This window comes from Phaethon aethereus, assembly GCF_964289735.1.
Source record: "Phaethon aethereus genome assembly, chromosome: 3".
NCBI classification, from domain to species: domain Eukaryota; kingdom Metazoa; phylum Chordata; class Aves; order Phaethontiformes; family Phaethontidae; genus Phaethon; species Phaethon aethereus.
In genome coordinates, this window is record NC_138576.1 from 115955397 (window position 1) to 115969717 (window position 14321).

General features: G+C 45.7%; 1 protein-coding gene across 1 annotated transcript in view; it reads right to left on the reverse strand.

Moving 5' to 3' along the window:
- Window positions 1-228: 228 nt before the first annotated feature.
- Window positions 229-14321, reverse strand: part of ABHD12 (abhydrolase domain containing 12, lysophospholipase) — a gene marked incomplete at its 3' end in the record, with an annotated part of 47753 nt that continues 33660 nt past the window's right edge. Inside the window, exons 6-13 of the mRNA XM_081998243.1 lie at window positions 6101-6146; window positions 4682-4811; window positions 3121-3158; window positions 2849-2928; window positions 1979-2061; window positions 1184-1262; window positions 765-892; window positions 229-268 (exon numbers count right to left, since the gene is read on the reverse strand). Of these exons, the coding sequence (XP_081854369.1) occupies window positions 229-268; window positions 765-892; window positions 1184-1262; window positions 1979-2061; window positions 2849-2928; window positions 3121-3158; window positions 4682-4811; window positions 6101-6146 (624 nt within the window). The remainder of the gene's footprint in view (window positions 269-764; window positions 893-1183; window positions 1263-1978; window positions 2062-2848; window positions 2929-3120; window positions 3159-4681; window positions 4812-6100; window positions 6147-14321) is intronic.

Below are 14321 nucleotides of genomic sequence, written 5' to 3' on the forward strand. Positions count from 1 at the left end.
TCCATGTCAGAAAAGAAGCCAACGATGACTTTCTTCTACCATCACAGATGCTGATGCCGGGAGCTGGATTTGCCAAGGGTACACATCAGGACCAGAGTGGGAATCCCTGACCTCCTCTAGTGCCAGGGATGGAAGAATGGCAGACTGACCCACAAGGAGGGGGGAGGCTAATTAGAGAGAGGGGAAGGAAAGAAAGGAAAAATCTTGGTGCTGCCAAGCAGCTAGTCTTCAGTGATGATGCTCACGTTCAGATTTTCCCAGGAATTCCCTAGGAAAGGAAATGACACAGCAGTGACACTCAGCTCTCCTACACTCTGGTATGTGCTGCAGCCTGCAGGTCTTCACATTCCCCCGGCAAATACTAGGGCTCAAGCACTTGCAGCTACAGGGAACAGCACTCAGCTCTGCTCTCACCGATCAGTAGCTCCCACCAGATGAGGCAAGCAGAAGTAGCTGCTCTCCAAGCAACTCCTCCAGAGCATCTAGCTCACAGCAGAGACAAGCCAGAGAGAAGTGCTCCCAGCTTTCTGTGGCTCCCCTTCCCAAAACCTGCTTTGCAGGGAGAGCTCTGACTTTGTGCTAAGCCAGCCCCAGTATCTCACCCACTCTGGAGACCAAATGGGTTTTCAGAAGAGCTGCCCAATACAGGCGCCTGTTACACATCTCTTGCTCCTAGGCGCATGTCATCATGTTCCCCAAAGCCCCAGGCATCAGCCCCGCCCACACCCAAAGCCAGAGGAGACCCCAGTTAGCTGGGCTGTTACCGCAGTATTCGAGGTAGCTCTGGACTCCTGTAGATGTACTTGTGCCGATAGCCGAGGTCTGTGTGGAACGGAACAAACTGCACCTTGTAGTCTTGGAAACTCCGTGACGTTGCAGCAATGTTGTAAAGCTGAGTCCAAGGGCACAGAGGTGAGGGGCATGTGTCACTCCAAATCAGCCACCCGTGCCAAACCATCACCCCTCTCAGGGGTGGTTTATGGGCCCTGGCTTGATCAGCTTTCCTAGCTCTAGCTCCATTTCACTATTGATTTGCCACCTCCAACACCACAGAATCCATAGTCCCTTCAGGCTATGCATTTCTACATACACCTTCCTATCGCTGACTTTTTTCCCAGCTGGGATGTCATTCTGTCCTCACCAGTTCCTCCCACCAGATCAATTTGCAGAGCCATATGCATACCTTCTTTCCTAGATGAAATGGTACCACCGGGTCATCCTCAGCATGAAGGATGAGCAGGGAGCAGGAAATGTATTTCACACTGTAAAAGAGATGACAAAGGCTCAGAGCAATCCCATCACACTCTAACACCAACACACTTAGATCTTCAAGGAAACTGCAATGACAAACATGTCCTGTGGGTCATTAACTGCAGTTCAGATCTGATTATCTGGGCACCATTAATTTGATCTATAGAAAATTTACTACTGAAAGATAGCCTTGGAAAAGCTATTTGCTACTTAAGACCAGAGAAAAGTGGCTCACCCCACTGCAAAGCATCATACCCCAAAGGTTTGGTTTGGTTTCACTAATGGCAACCAAACTCACAAATACTCGGGCTCTTGAATGAAAGGCTCAGTGAAAACAGACAATGTTATTACATGCAGGGTGGCTTATGAAAATGCACAACAGAGAAATCTTCCCAAACCTTCAATGTCCCAATGCTACTGTTTAACATGGAATGTACACTTGAACATTGAGCATAAATCATGTGGACCAAATTAGCGTATTCCTGAGTAGTCTGTGCTCTGTTGCACCTGTCCTTAAGAACAATTAAAAAAGAGCGAGATCCACAGTGCAAAACTGTGTTGCACTTAGAGCTGTGAGAGTAACTGAAATCCCTTCAGCAAGTGTAATGCTTCAATAAAAAAAAAAAAAAAAAAAAGAGCAGAGAGTGAAGTCTGATGTCTATCCTCCTTGATGTTTGCCACAGCTCACTGCAGCCACAGCTGAAACCCCAGCAAAAAGGGAACTCACTTCTCATCATTTGCAAATTTAATTCCGCTTGTCGTGATGGGGTCAAGGAAGAACCAGTCAAACCCAGGGAAGTATCTGTATATCTGAGAGGGAAAATTTGTGTTAGTGGCAGGCACCAGCAGGACAATTATACAAGCAGCATTAACAGGGTAGGCCACTGCCATCCCAGTAACATCCCTTGGCTGCTGGCTACGTTCTCTGCAGCGAGATGGTCCACGTTTCCACTAGTGTTATTTTTCCTCTCCTGTTTCAGGCCCGTCTTATCAGCCTGCTCAAGACCAAGTTCTCCAGGTGTTTGTATGGTCAAGGTCTCTAGATATCATGCTGCTGTCAACAGTATTCCTAGAAGAGAGCTTTATCACAGGGCAGCTCACCAGCCCAGCCACATCCAACACCCATCCTGGGTGTCTGCTCAGTTCAGAGCCAACTCGCAGCCAACTCCGATGGACACATCAGAGTGAGCTTAGCAGGGAAACCAGGCAAGTGCAAAAGGGACACATGGACAGTGACGAAGAGAAGCCCAGTTTTGCCATTGCTTTGCTCACAGCCCACAAAATAGCCTCCTGCAACAGGGAAGCTATAACACAAGAAGAACGGGCTGTCCACTGCTAAGAGCAGAGTCTATCTTCCCCTTGCTGTATTTACTGCCCCTTCTGATCCCAGTTTGTTTTCTTTAAGCAGGCTCCACACACAGCTCTGGTACTGCTTATTGTATTGGTGTTCCCAGGAGCTGCCTTAAGTGCCTCTACCCCTGACGCTTATCACTGCTGCTGCACAAGTCATGCAGTTAGCTCAGCTATATCACTTATAAAGGTTAATTTTTAAGCATACAATTACATGCCACTAGTGTGAGAATCACTGTGTACTTGCCACAGAAAAAGGGTGACTCCGTGCCTCCTCCCGTATGTTGGTGAACGGAGATTCCAGTATCAGGGCATCCGGGGGTGTTTCTGAAAAGCCGAAGGCAATGTGCTGAAATGCAGTGGTGCAGATAGCCAGAAAGGTCAGGGTCTGCCTTATGAAAGCAACTGCCACCACGGTGCACCAAGGACAGCCTTATCACGACCATAAACATATGCAGAAATCTGGGATGCCAGCAGGACCTGAGCTAGGTGGAAAGAGCATCCACACACCAGACTTACCTCTCTCACAAAGGCGCCTCACTAGATTTGTTGCGACCCTGGAAAGAAGAACAATGAGCATTTAATCTGGCACAGGCAGTCTCAAAGCACCAGGCTCTACTGGTAGTAGGTGGCAGAGGTACAACTCAACCGCCATAATGTCAACCCCTCCCACTGTTTGAGGTCTGGGCAGCCAGTCCACAACGACTTGGGTTCCCACAGGCCTCCCATACCCAACTGTCTCAAATGGCATCAGGCATCTGCATTTAGGTAAGTGAACAAGTCCAAGGAAGCAGCGTACCATGTAGCCACTTGGAAAGACCTCCTTTGAAGCGGCACTCAGGCTTCCAGCATATCTGCAGATGTGTAACAGCCTCTTACACCCAGACCACAAGGGCTGAGCAAGAAAGAGGGGGATGAAAGGGTATGGGCAGAGGGGTATGCTTTCCAGGCAGCTGAAGCACAGGGTCCCAGGGTGACACTGCAAGGAGTTTCCAGTGCTGGGTCAGAAAGCAGCAACGTCTCTCCCATGCATCTCCCTAATGGGACAGGGATATTTCCAAAGTTGCTATATCCTCTCAGCACAGCTTATTTCAAAAAAACCTCAAACTCCAAGCTGGCTATGGTCACCAGGGAACTCAGCTGGGGACCACAGTCCCAGGCCACTCAGATTGGGAAATGTCACGAGCATGCTCTAACCCAGAAAGGGATCCTGAATATGGCAAAAATTTAGAGGAAGAGCCAAAGGTAAAGCCTGTGCCTTCTCTCAAACAAAGCAGGACATTTCATATCATAGCAATGAAGAGGTATTATCCTGAAATACCTCACTGTCCCAGCAACACATTTGTTGGGCAGCAAAGCAAGCTGTTGTGGTCTCAAATGGTTTAATGTGCACACAGCTCAACTCAAAAGTAACTCTTATGTTTTCCCTCTGCAAATCAAGAGGGTAAGAGCACATGCTGCCTGCTGAACATGACTCACCTCCAGACAACAATGGAAAGGGAGGAAGCAAGAAAGGAAAGTTAAAAACATGCAAAGGCACTTGACACTTTGAAGTTCCCTGTGCCAGGCATGACCACGTAAATGTCACAGATGGCCAGCAGTATAGTCATACAGGCATCTGCATGAGTACTGACTGCACACAGCGTATTTGCCAGGACAGTAGAAAACGTTTTGTAAGGGCAAGTCTCATGAACATGTGGCTGGTCTACTATACTCTTTCAGAGTATCAGAGAAGCCTGATGTTCTGCTCTGGAGGACATCTAGACATAGGTTCACCACAGGAAGAGAGAGATCAGTGCAGTCCCTCTTTCTCTCCCCTTGGTCAATCTGCATTATATTAAAGTGTCATTTTCCCAGTGTATGCCTCTGGGCAATGAAAGTTCAAGATCAATTCCTGCACACTCATTCACTGTAGCCCTTCTCACTCTGTAGAGTGCAAAGGGGAAGCCACTCTGCAGCAATTATGCCACAGACTCCAAGCCAAGCCAGCCTGGGGAATACAGCAAACAGCACCTTCACCCAAGGTCAGTGTCTAACATTTTTCAGAAGCTGCTAAGTCCCATTGAGATTAGATGCATACCCTGTACCCAAGGAGTGTCCCCATATATAGACAGGGTTGTCTCCACTTCTTGCTTTTATCCAGTCGAAGACGTGAAGGGCATCGTAGGTCATTCCCCTCTCTGACGGGCTGCCTATTGAATCACCCCAGCCTGAAACACAAACAGTCCCTCTGAGAAGCGCACAAACTGGTCAAAGCTCTTCCCATGCAGCCCATATGCCAGTGCAAAGGGACCTGGGACATGGACAGTTTCTGTTTATTTCACTGTGCACCTCCTCAATTTGGGGCTGAAAGCCCCGATCCATCCACAGGCATTTAAACAAGGTAACTGCTGCCTGCCAAGGAGCTTCTGTGTATTTAGTCAACAGCAAAAACAAGAGCTGGATCTCAAACACTGCCATGCTATGTTCTTGCACCTACCCATCTGCAAAAGCCAGCTCCCAAACCTTAGCTGCTTTTGCACTCATGTAACCAATTTGTAAGTGGAGCCTCTAACAGCCTAAGAATTGGTCAAAAAAATTAGGGTCAAAAAACCAAGCAAGTTTCACAAAGCTGCTGCAACATCAGTTTGTCCATGCTGTTCGATCAATGCCCTCAAGCAATTTTCCTGATTGTTTTGGCTCTATTACTATTGCAGCATGTCTACACATCTTATGCTAAGCAGCAAGCATCCCACATCCCTTCCAATGCCTAATAAGCAGCCAGTGAAGCAGCTGCCAGCAGGACTGAAAAACAGGACAAGCTCCTACAAATAAAACTCTCCCAGATGTCTCCTTGGTAAAAATGCAACAGATTAATTTCTTTCCTGTATCTCTCTCTAGTGGCATTACACTGCAGCTATGGCTTAAATACCAAGATGGGGAAAAAAAGGAGCAGCAGATGCCCGACTGCTGGCGGCACAGAGTTGCAAAATGGTCATCACTTCTGTCGACGACATTAGCAATTGTTAGCAAATCATTTGCTCTATGACTTAACTATTGGCTTGTAAAAAGAAGTGCAGGTTCAGTTCCCTGTGTGACCTCAGGAAAGTCAATTAGATGATATCCAAAAGACTACATCTAGGCAGGCTTACTAGTTTCCAGATGCGCACCTGGAGGATGCCTTAACTGTATGCTGTGACAGCATATGTGCCTGGGTCAACCTCTGTTCCTTAGCTCCCAAATCAACAAGGCCTGTGCATGAGGACAGACAGGAGCCAGAGTCCACTGAGCTGGACATCAGGAAGCAGTGCTACCCAGAAAGGCACTGAAAGAAATTTATGGAAGTTCTCTGGATACCCATGAGGAAAAAAAGCAGCAATAAACACATCAGATTAGCTGGCAGCAAATGTTCTAAGACAACAGCTCCCCTAAGGTCCAAAAAAAAAAAAAAAGAGCAACTACTTTGTTGCTTGTACAGAAAGAGACCTCTAGAAGTTTTTCATATTAAAAGCCCACATACCTCTATAATCAAACGTGACCACGTGGTACCCAAGGGAGCTGAGAACCTGGAAGGGAAAGAAACATGCAGAAACCCATCACAAAGACTTCCACAGCAGCAGTGCTCTTGCCTCAGGCCAAGGTGCGGGGATCTAATTTGCAACATTATCAGCCTGACATGGTGGGGCGACAACTTAGAGCTTTTTGGTGTAGCAGGCACAGAGCTTTTCAAACGCTAATCATCTCAGCCTGCTGGTTTTACTTCATTTACTTCCTGGACCTTGTATCAGGCTACCTTAGATACTGATTCTCCCTTTAACAGCTTTGCCCTTAAGATCTGCAAATAACCTATGACTGTTTCCCCTACAAACACTTTCAGGTTTTCCAGTGCTTGTTGGAGCCATCCAAGCTCCAACACTACAACTGCTTCATTTATATTATTCAAATTGGCATAAATGTTAGCATAACATACAGGAGCCCATTTCAGGAGGCTTAAATGTATACATCCAGAACATGTAATTGCTCTATCATGAAGATTTATATTACAGCCAATGGTAACCCTAACAAAATCTGTTAAAAGCAAGTAAAATACCCAATGTTAGATCAACTTGCTCAGTGTCCTGGTTTCAGCTGGGACAGAGTTAATTTTCTTCATAGAAGCTAGTATGAGGTTATGTTTTGGATTTGGGATGAGAATAATGTTGATAACATACTGATGTTTTCAGTTGTTGCTAAGCAGTCAAGGACTTCTCAGCTTCCCATGCACTGACCTGCCAGCAAGAAGGCGGGGGGTACATGGGAAGCTGTGAGGGGACACAGCCAGGACAGCTGACCCGAACTGGCCAAAGGGATATTCCATACCATATGATGTCATGCTCAGCATATAAAGATGGGGAAAGAAGAAGGAAGGGGGGGACAATCAGAGTGATGGCATCTGTCTTCCCAAGTAACTGTTACACATGATGGAGCCCTGCTTTCCTGGAGATGGCTGAACACCTGCCTGCTGAAGGGAAGTGGTGAATGAATTCCCTGTTTTGCTTTGCTGGTGTGGCTTTTGCTTTGCCTATTAAACTGTCTTTATCTCCACCCACGAGTTTTCTTACTTTTACCCTTTTGGTTCTCTCCCTCATCCTACCAGGGAAGAGTAAGCAAGCAGCTGTGTGGTGCTTAGTTGCTGGCTGGGGTTAAACCACAACACTCGGAAAAAGTGCCTGGGTTAAAAAAAAAAAAGCTAAGCATTCCAAGCTACCATTAGATTAGTACCATAGGTATGAACCTAACAGCTCCATGGTAGATCAAAATCAACAAGAAGTCACAAAAAGATTAAAATGTTGTTGCTCTTATGGTCTATGTATGATACATGATTTAAAAAAAAACAAACTACAATCAATCTTAGTATTACACTATACTCTAAATCTTCTAACGGACAAAAGGAAGTCATCTCATACATAAAACCAACACTTCTAGTGTAATTGAAATCTTAACAGCCTGAACAATTACTGTTACTAGTTCAGATTTCATTAGTACAGAAAAAAAAAGAAAAAGAGGACAACATAGAAAAGAGGGGTGTTAAGGTAAGTTGGCAACTCAACTCCTTTGCTGGGAGGACTAGGATGGTGATGCTTTCCCCCAGTTACCTCTAGGATCCATCTGGGGCTAATTTTCGTACGTTTCAGACATGCACTGGACGTTTCTCTCTCTTCACTGGTCTGTGACTCCATGTTACATCCCAAATCACCTTAGGGGGCATGTTCAACATGCATTGGATATATTCTCTTTGTTACCTCTAAACCCATTTTTGCCCAGCACCTAGGTCTGCATTTCTTCAGCTGACCACAAGCATCTTGTGCACAGCAATATTCTCTATAACACTATCTGTATGAGAATTGTTACTATGTGCATTACAGTTATGGCTATGCCATGTAATTATGCAAAGCTCAGCAAAAGTAAAACCAGCTAGCCAGTGGCCACCTGGTTGTGAGACAATTGCTTTTACGGCTAAACAAGCTCAAAACAGTACTCCAGGGATGTCCAAAACAAGGTCAGAAGAAGCCTTACAAGCCTCAGCCATGTATACTAGCAGTGGCAATACTATATGCACTGGATTACAAGACCGCAGTTTCCTCTTTTGTCAGTCCACCAACTGTAGGCTATCGCTCCCAAGTCCAGCAAGGATACTGCAAACCCTCCTGCAGCTCAAGGCTTCTCATCAGACTGAGCAATGGATTTTCTCAGTGGTGTTTACCCTTTCAGTTTGCCTCATGATAGCCTGTGCAGGTCTGAGGGCAGTGCATAGCTCTTTGTTGTAATGTGCTGCCATTACTCGGTTGCCGAGTGTTTGATTTTACAGCCAATGCAGCTTGCACAACAAATAAGATTGCTATTGAGATGACAACTACAGGATGCAAAACCAAGTTCAAAACTCCCGTTAGTGGCAGGACACCATTCTCAGAGGGATCGCAGGCAGCAGCAGTGCTCAGTGGTTTGGACTGCACAGCACTGTGGCAGATCAGATATCTGCTTGGTGTGCAATATTCGCTACCTTCAGGGCTCGTTGCACCTCAAGCTGGACTTCTAGCATTAACAGTTGGGTTAGCATTTGTTGCAATTTTTTAAATAACACACCTAATGGTACTGGGACTATCACAGCATACAACTGGAATGACACCTGTAAAATGAGCGTTACTTCTAAAGGAATAGTACAGTTTTAACCTTCACAGACTACATATAGAGATATTATCTGGTAGAGTTATAAACAATCGGACAATTTACAACAATTTGGGGACACACAGTATGCATACAAATACAACTGGAGCCTGACTGGAAATGGTGAGTGCACTTCCATTGTCCCACTAGGATCTAAATGGTCATCTGAAGACAGAAAGCCAGTAACTTCAGTGTGCCCTGATGCTCACTGGCACCCGAGACTAACACGGTACATCATGCTCACCTTTGCTGCACTTTCTTGCATTATTTCTTGGCACTAGCCATGGGGTTATGCTACTCCACTACCCCTCTTTTAATGCCATTTTCCCACTAACAGTTACTTGGAATTTATATTAGTAGATGCAACTGCAACAGCTTCCAAGTCACTCAAAGCTCCTTTGCCTTTTGCTGTTCAGGTCTCTTCAATTACTGTTTCTTTTTCTTTGGCTCTAAATTCTTCAAAGGGGTTCCGTTGGAGGTAACAAGGTCCATACTGTGAGTACTTCGAGAGCAAAGGCCCTTCACAGCAGAGATATTAAATATGCAATTGTTCTGCTCTGGGATCTGCACTCATATGTTACTGTTTCTTCAACATCCTCTTGCAGATAATTATGATACCACCACAGAGAGATGTGGTTATGTATATACAGCACCACAGTACAGATTATCACTGCAACCTACATAACCATAGTAGAATAATAATGTGAAATATTAATTAACAAATAAGGTACTGCAGGTCAGCTTTTTCCCATCAGAATCACTATATACCATTTTTTATATGTTCACTTACATATTGGACCCCCTGACTGGACATGCAGAAGACAAAGTTCCTTCTTACAAAGGTTGGTTTTCAGCTTTACAGTGTGGTTTTACTGCTAAAATATCAGATACAATCTAGCTTTTTCCAGGCCATTAAAAATAATTTAACCAGCTAACAGTCTACCTGTCTTCTACGTTGTTTGTTACATGTCTTCTCACATGTTTGTTATGTGTTGGCTGCATTGGTAGCATCTCTTCTCAGTAACAAATAGATGAACTTCTATTTTAATTAGCATCTGCTACTCCTAGAAACAGATTTTTACCACCCTCTATTTCTTCTTAAAAATACTTTGATATCACTCGCATAGGACTAATATTTTCAAAGTCTGTATCCCAGTTCCACTAGAGACTTTATTATCCAAATACACCTACTACTTTTATCTCCTTAATTACTGATAATTAACTGATAAAGTTCTCAATTCAAACCTTTTTTCTTCTTTATCACCATCCTAGATTTCTTTTCTGTTTATACTCATGTACACTTTCCACCTGTGCTGTTGGGCTGGTACCCACCGCACTCTGGGGGCTCAGCCCCTGCAGCAGGAGAGCATCACTGTTCACCCCAGGTCACTGTTCCCATGGCAGCTCTGCCTTCTTCCACCTGAATATTCACCTTCTCCCCCTCTGTTTGTCCTCCTGCAAACAGCCCTTCAGCACATGGTTCTTCCCCTGCATTTACCTCAGAACATCAGTCTGACCTGCACCAGCCACCACCGGCACTTCATAACTGTCAAAGACCACCACAGTGTGGCCTCCAGCTTTCCTTAACCCCAGAGTCTGAACCCCTAAATACAGCCCTACCCCCAAATCCTGCCGCTCAGCACAGCCAAAAGCAGCAAGGAAGCACCTGAGACAGTGGCCATGCCTAGAAAAAGCATGGAGTCTCCTGAAGAGGGACAGGAATGGCATGATGCACCCCAGCCAAATTCCCCTCTTGCCTCTGGGAGCCAGGAGCTGCAAGGCTACACAAAGCAAATGCACCTGGCAGAGTGCAGGAGATGCTGCAACAGTCTGTCTCTTGTCCTGGTCAGCTGCCAAAAGCACCAGCCCTCTCATAGCAATAAGCAAAGAGGATGCCCTCTATACACCCCCAGACATAGGCAGCAGCAATCTCCATGCTCATCTAAACCTAGGCAGGCCATGCTCAGGACCCTTGACCACTAAGACCTGCCTCTTCACAGCCCAGCATGGCACAAGCCAGCGTGCCCAGTTGTCCTCTCCGTAGCAGAAAGCAGGGACAAGAGCCTGGACAAAGATGAAGAAGGTCATCTCATGCCTTTACCAAAGGAAGAAGCTGATAGAGCCTCCCATTCCTGCACCCACCCATTCAAGTCAAAGCCAAGATACAGGTGAACCACTTACAGAGGCTGATTGCTCCAAGGATCTGCCAAGCCCCAACCACAGGCATTGCCGTGCTCTTACACTTCAGAGGTGCCTTTCTCCTCCAGGGAAAAGAAGAGATGAGGCTGAAGAGGAACAGGAACAAGCCGGAAGAGCAGCAGAAACTGCCACTACCACCACTGCAGCTGCCAGAGCTGTAAGGTGCCCACCTTAACCTTCACAATGCCTGTAAGTTGCCCACCTCAACCTTCACGATGCAGGGCCCCACACTAATAGCACCCTCTGCTAGAGCACGGCTCTGCTGACCATGTATCTTCTTTCCTAAGCTGGCACTGGGCAGCTGCAGCACCCAAACACCCACTTCCCAAGAGGAAAGCAGACATGCAAAGCAAGGCCAAAGTACAGCCTATCACACAAGAGAAGGAAGAACCTCCACCATCAACATCCAGCTCCTCCTGGTGAAGGACAGAGACACCTGATGACAAGCTGTAACATCCCCGTCTGAAGTCAACAACCTTGGGCACAACCCAATCCCATGCGCTGCACTGACAGCCTCTTCTGTTTTAATCTTTTTTTAAGAGTATTTTTCTTTCTTGTTTTTCCCCTTAGAATTAGTTCAGAAATAGTCTCAGATGAAGCCAGTAAGATTTCAATTGGCTTTGCAGATAACAGGTATTTCCTTTGACCCTTAACAGGATGTTTAGTGTAACAATGCCAAAATGTTTTATTTATAGTAATTACTTACACTCCTATAACAATACTGTATTGTTTCATGTGCTGCTGTAAAGTTGCATAACCTCATGCAGTGGGCAAAAAAACCTCTGCATCAACTCTCCACTATCCCAGCACATCAGTGTAATAATAACTAAAAGCTTCACTGCCAAAGCCTCAACATACAAGTATGAATTGCAGAAGGAGTGTGAATAATAATGTGAATAACACAGTGACCCTGAATACACTGGTAACTCTGATATCTGGAAACCAGGCCTCAGCAAAGAATAACTGGACACTTGTCCAGACTAGAGGAAAGCATGACCCTCAAAGCAAGTTTGTATCTGGTTACTGCTCCACTGCTGCTCCTCCTGCTGGCTTCCTCACGGCTTATGCTTCTGGTTACAGTCTTCAAACACACATCAACTCAGGCAAGAATGATTTCGGACACCTCCTGCTCACAGACTGTGCAGCAGTGACAGTCTCAATTTTCAGTGCTGCTGCTGAGAAGAGCTGCTTACATGAATCACTCCGAAAGGACAGAGACCTCTTACAATTATTATTTCCCTCCTGAGGCTTTTCTAGAGGGTGTCCCCTGCTGCTTTCAAGCCTACCTAGCAGCACCAGCAAAAAGGACAGCAATTCAGCCTGTTTCATTCTGCTGGAATAAGCACAAAGCCAGCGTTTTGGACATGGTTCTGGTAAGCCCATGTGTGTTTTCACATGGGAGTAACTGACTGAAAAAGAAAAATTAAGCAACTTGTCTATGTTCTCAGAAGCAAAAGGAACAGAAACCTTGGTGTTTGGAAAACTGTGTTCTCCATATGTTTTCCACAGAGACACACACAGAGGCACGCAGTCTTTGAGTATTCTGAAGCACTGCTACTCTTGCTCAGTCAAAATCACGGGCTGGATCGATGGGCCAAGATCAACTATATGAGGTTCGATAAGGCCAAGTGCCGGGTCCTGCACTTCGGCCACAACAACCCCACACAACACTACAGGCTTGGGGAGGAGTGGCTGGAGAGCTGCCCGGCAGAAAAGGACCTGGGGGTGCTGGTTGACAGCCAGCTGAATATGAGCCAGCAAGTGTGCCCAGATGGCCAAGAAGGCCAACAGCGTCCTGGCCTCCATCAGAAACAGTGTGACCAGCAGGAGTAGGGAAGTGATTGTGCCCCTGTACTCGGCACTGGTGAGGCCACACCTCATATACTGTGTTCAGTTTTGGGCCCCTCCCTACAAGAAAGACATTGAGTTGCTGGGGCATGTCCAGAGAAAGGCAATGAAGCTGGTGAGGGGTCTGGAGAACAAATCTTACGAGGAGCAGTTGAGGGAAGTGGGGTTGTTTAGTCTGGAGAAGAGGAGGCTGAGGGGAGACCTTATGGCGCTCTACAGCTATCTGAAAGGGGGTTGTGGTGAGGTGGGTGTTGGTCTCTTCTCCCAAGTAACTAGCAATAGAAAGAGAGAAAATGGCCTCAAGTTGCACCAGGGGATGTTTAGACTGGATACTGGGAAAAATTTATTTACTGAGAGAGTGGTCAAACATTGGAACAGGCTGCCCAGGGAGGTGGTGGAGTCACCATCACTGGAAGTATTCAAAAAACGTGTAGACGTGGCACTTCAGGGCATAGTTTAGTGGGCATGGTGGTGTTGGGTTGGTAGTTGGACTTGATGATGTTAAAGGTCTTTTCCAACCTTAATTACTCTGTGATAAAATCCAAAACAATTCCTCTGCCTGTCTTGGCCAGCACAAAATGCATTGCAGCATAGGCTAGTTCCCAGAAAAATTACCAAATTGATACACGACAGTCTCCTCAACAAACTTTCTGCAACTCATTAGATGAGTTCTGCAACTCATCCTTTTTTCTTAAAGGAAAACAAATATCACCTGCTTCCTTAGGGCTGCCAAACAGCATTTTCCAAGTGATCTGAATTAAAAAGACCTTGCAGCAGGGGATCTTGAATAAGGAGCTGCATTGCAATAAAGCTTTATGAGTGCCAACACTCTGACACAAATTATAAGGAGAAGGGAATGATAGCTAAATCTATAGGAAAAACACAGACTCAGACCCTTCTGAAATGAGCCAGCAAAAACAATTATGGCTCTTCTAGAAACATGTGATATGAGACCAAGAAATCGCGTGTGAGAATTTCAGTCAAGAGAGTTTAATAAAATAAATTATCACAAAAGTCATTAGGCAAAAAGACCAAAAGCAGCTGAAGTTGCCTATTCTCACGTAACGCACCACAGCGCTACATCTAGGAAATTCATTTGGTATTGTACAAAATCTTCAGCACTTGAAATGGCACCACTCATACAAATGCACTGTGCCATGGGAAAGGGGGAAACCCAGGCTGAACATACCTGCCTGATAAGTGATAAAGTAAGCCCCTCACTAGCAACCCTGAGAATGTTTTATTGCAACAAATTGTTCTGTGAATAGCCAAGTACCAGCTTTGTCACCCTGGCCAACTAATGGACCAACATGGAGGTTTATACTGGCTCAGCCCGACCTTTTGGCATTTAAAAGAACAAATTTCACCTTCAAAAGTTTGAAGAGTACAAGGAATCTGAGCTGGCCTCAATCCACCTATTTTTTCCCAGCAGCTGGTGATGTATGGCATCATGTATGGTATCCTCACAAAAAAACCTGCATTAAGACCAG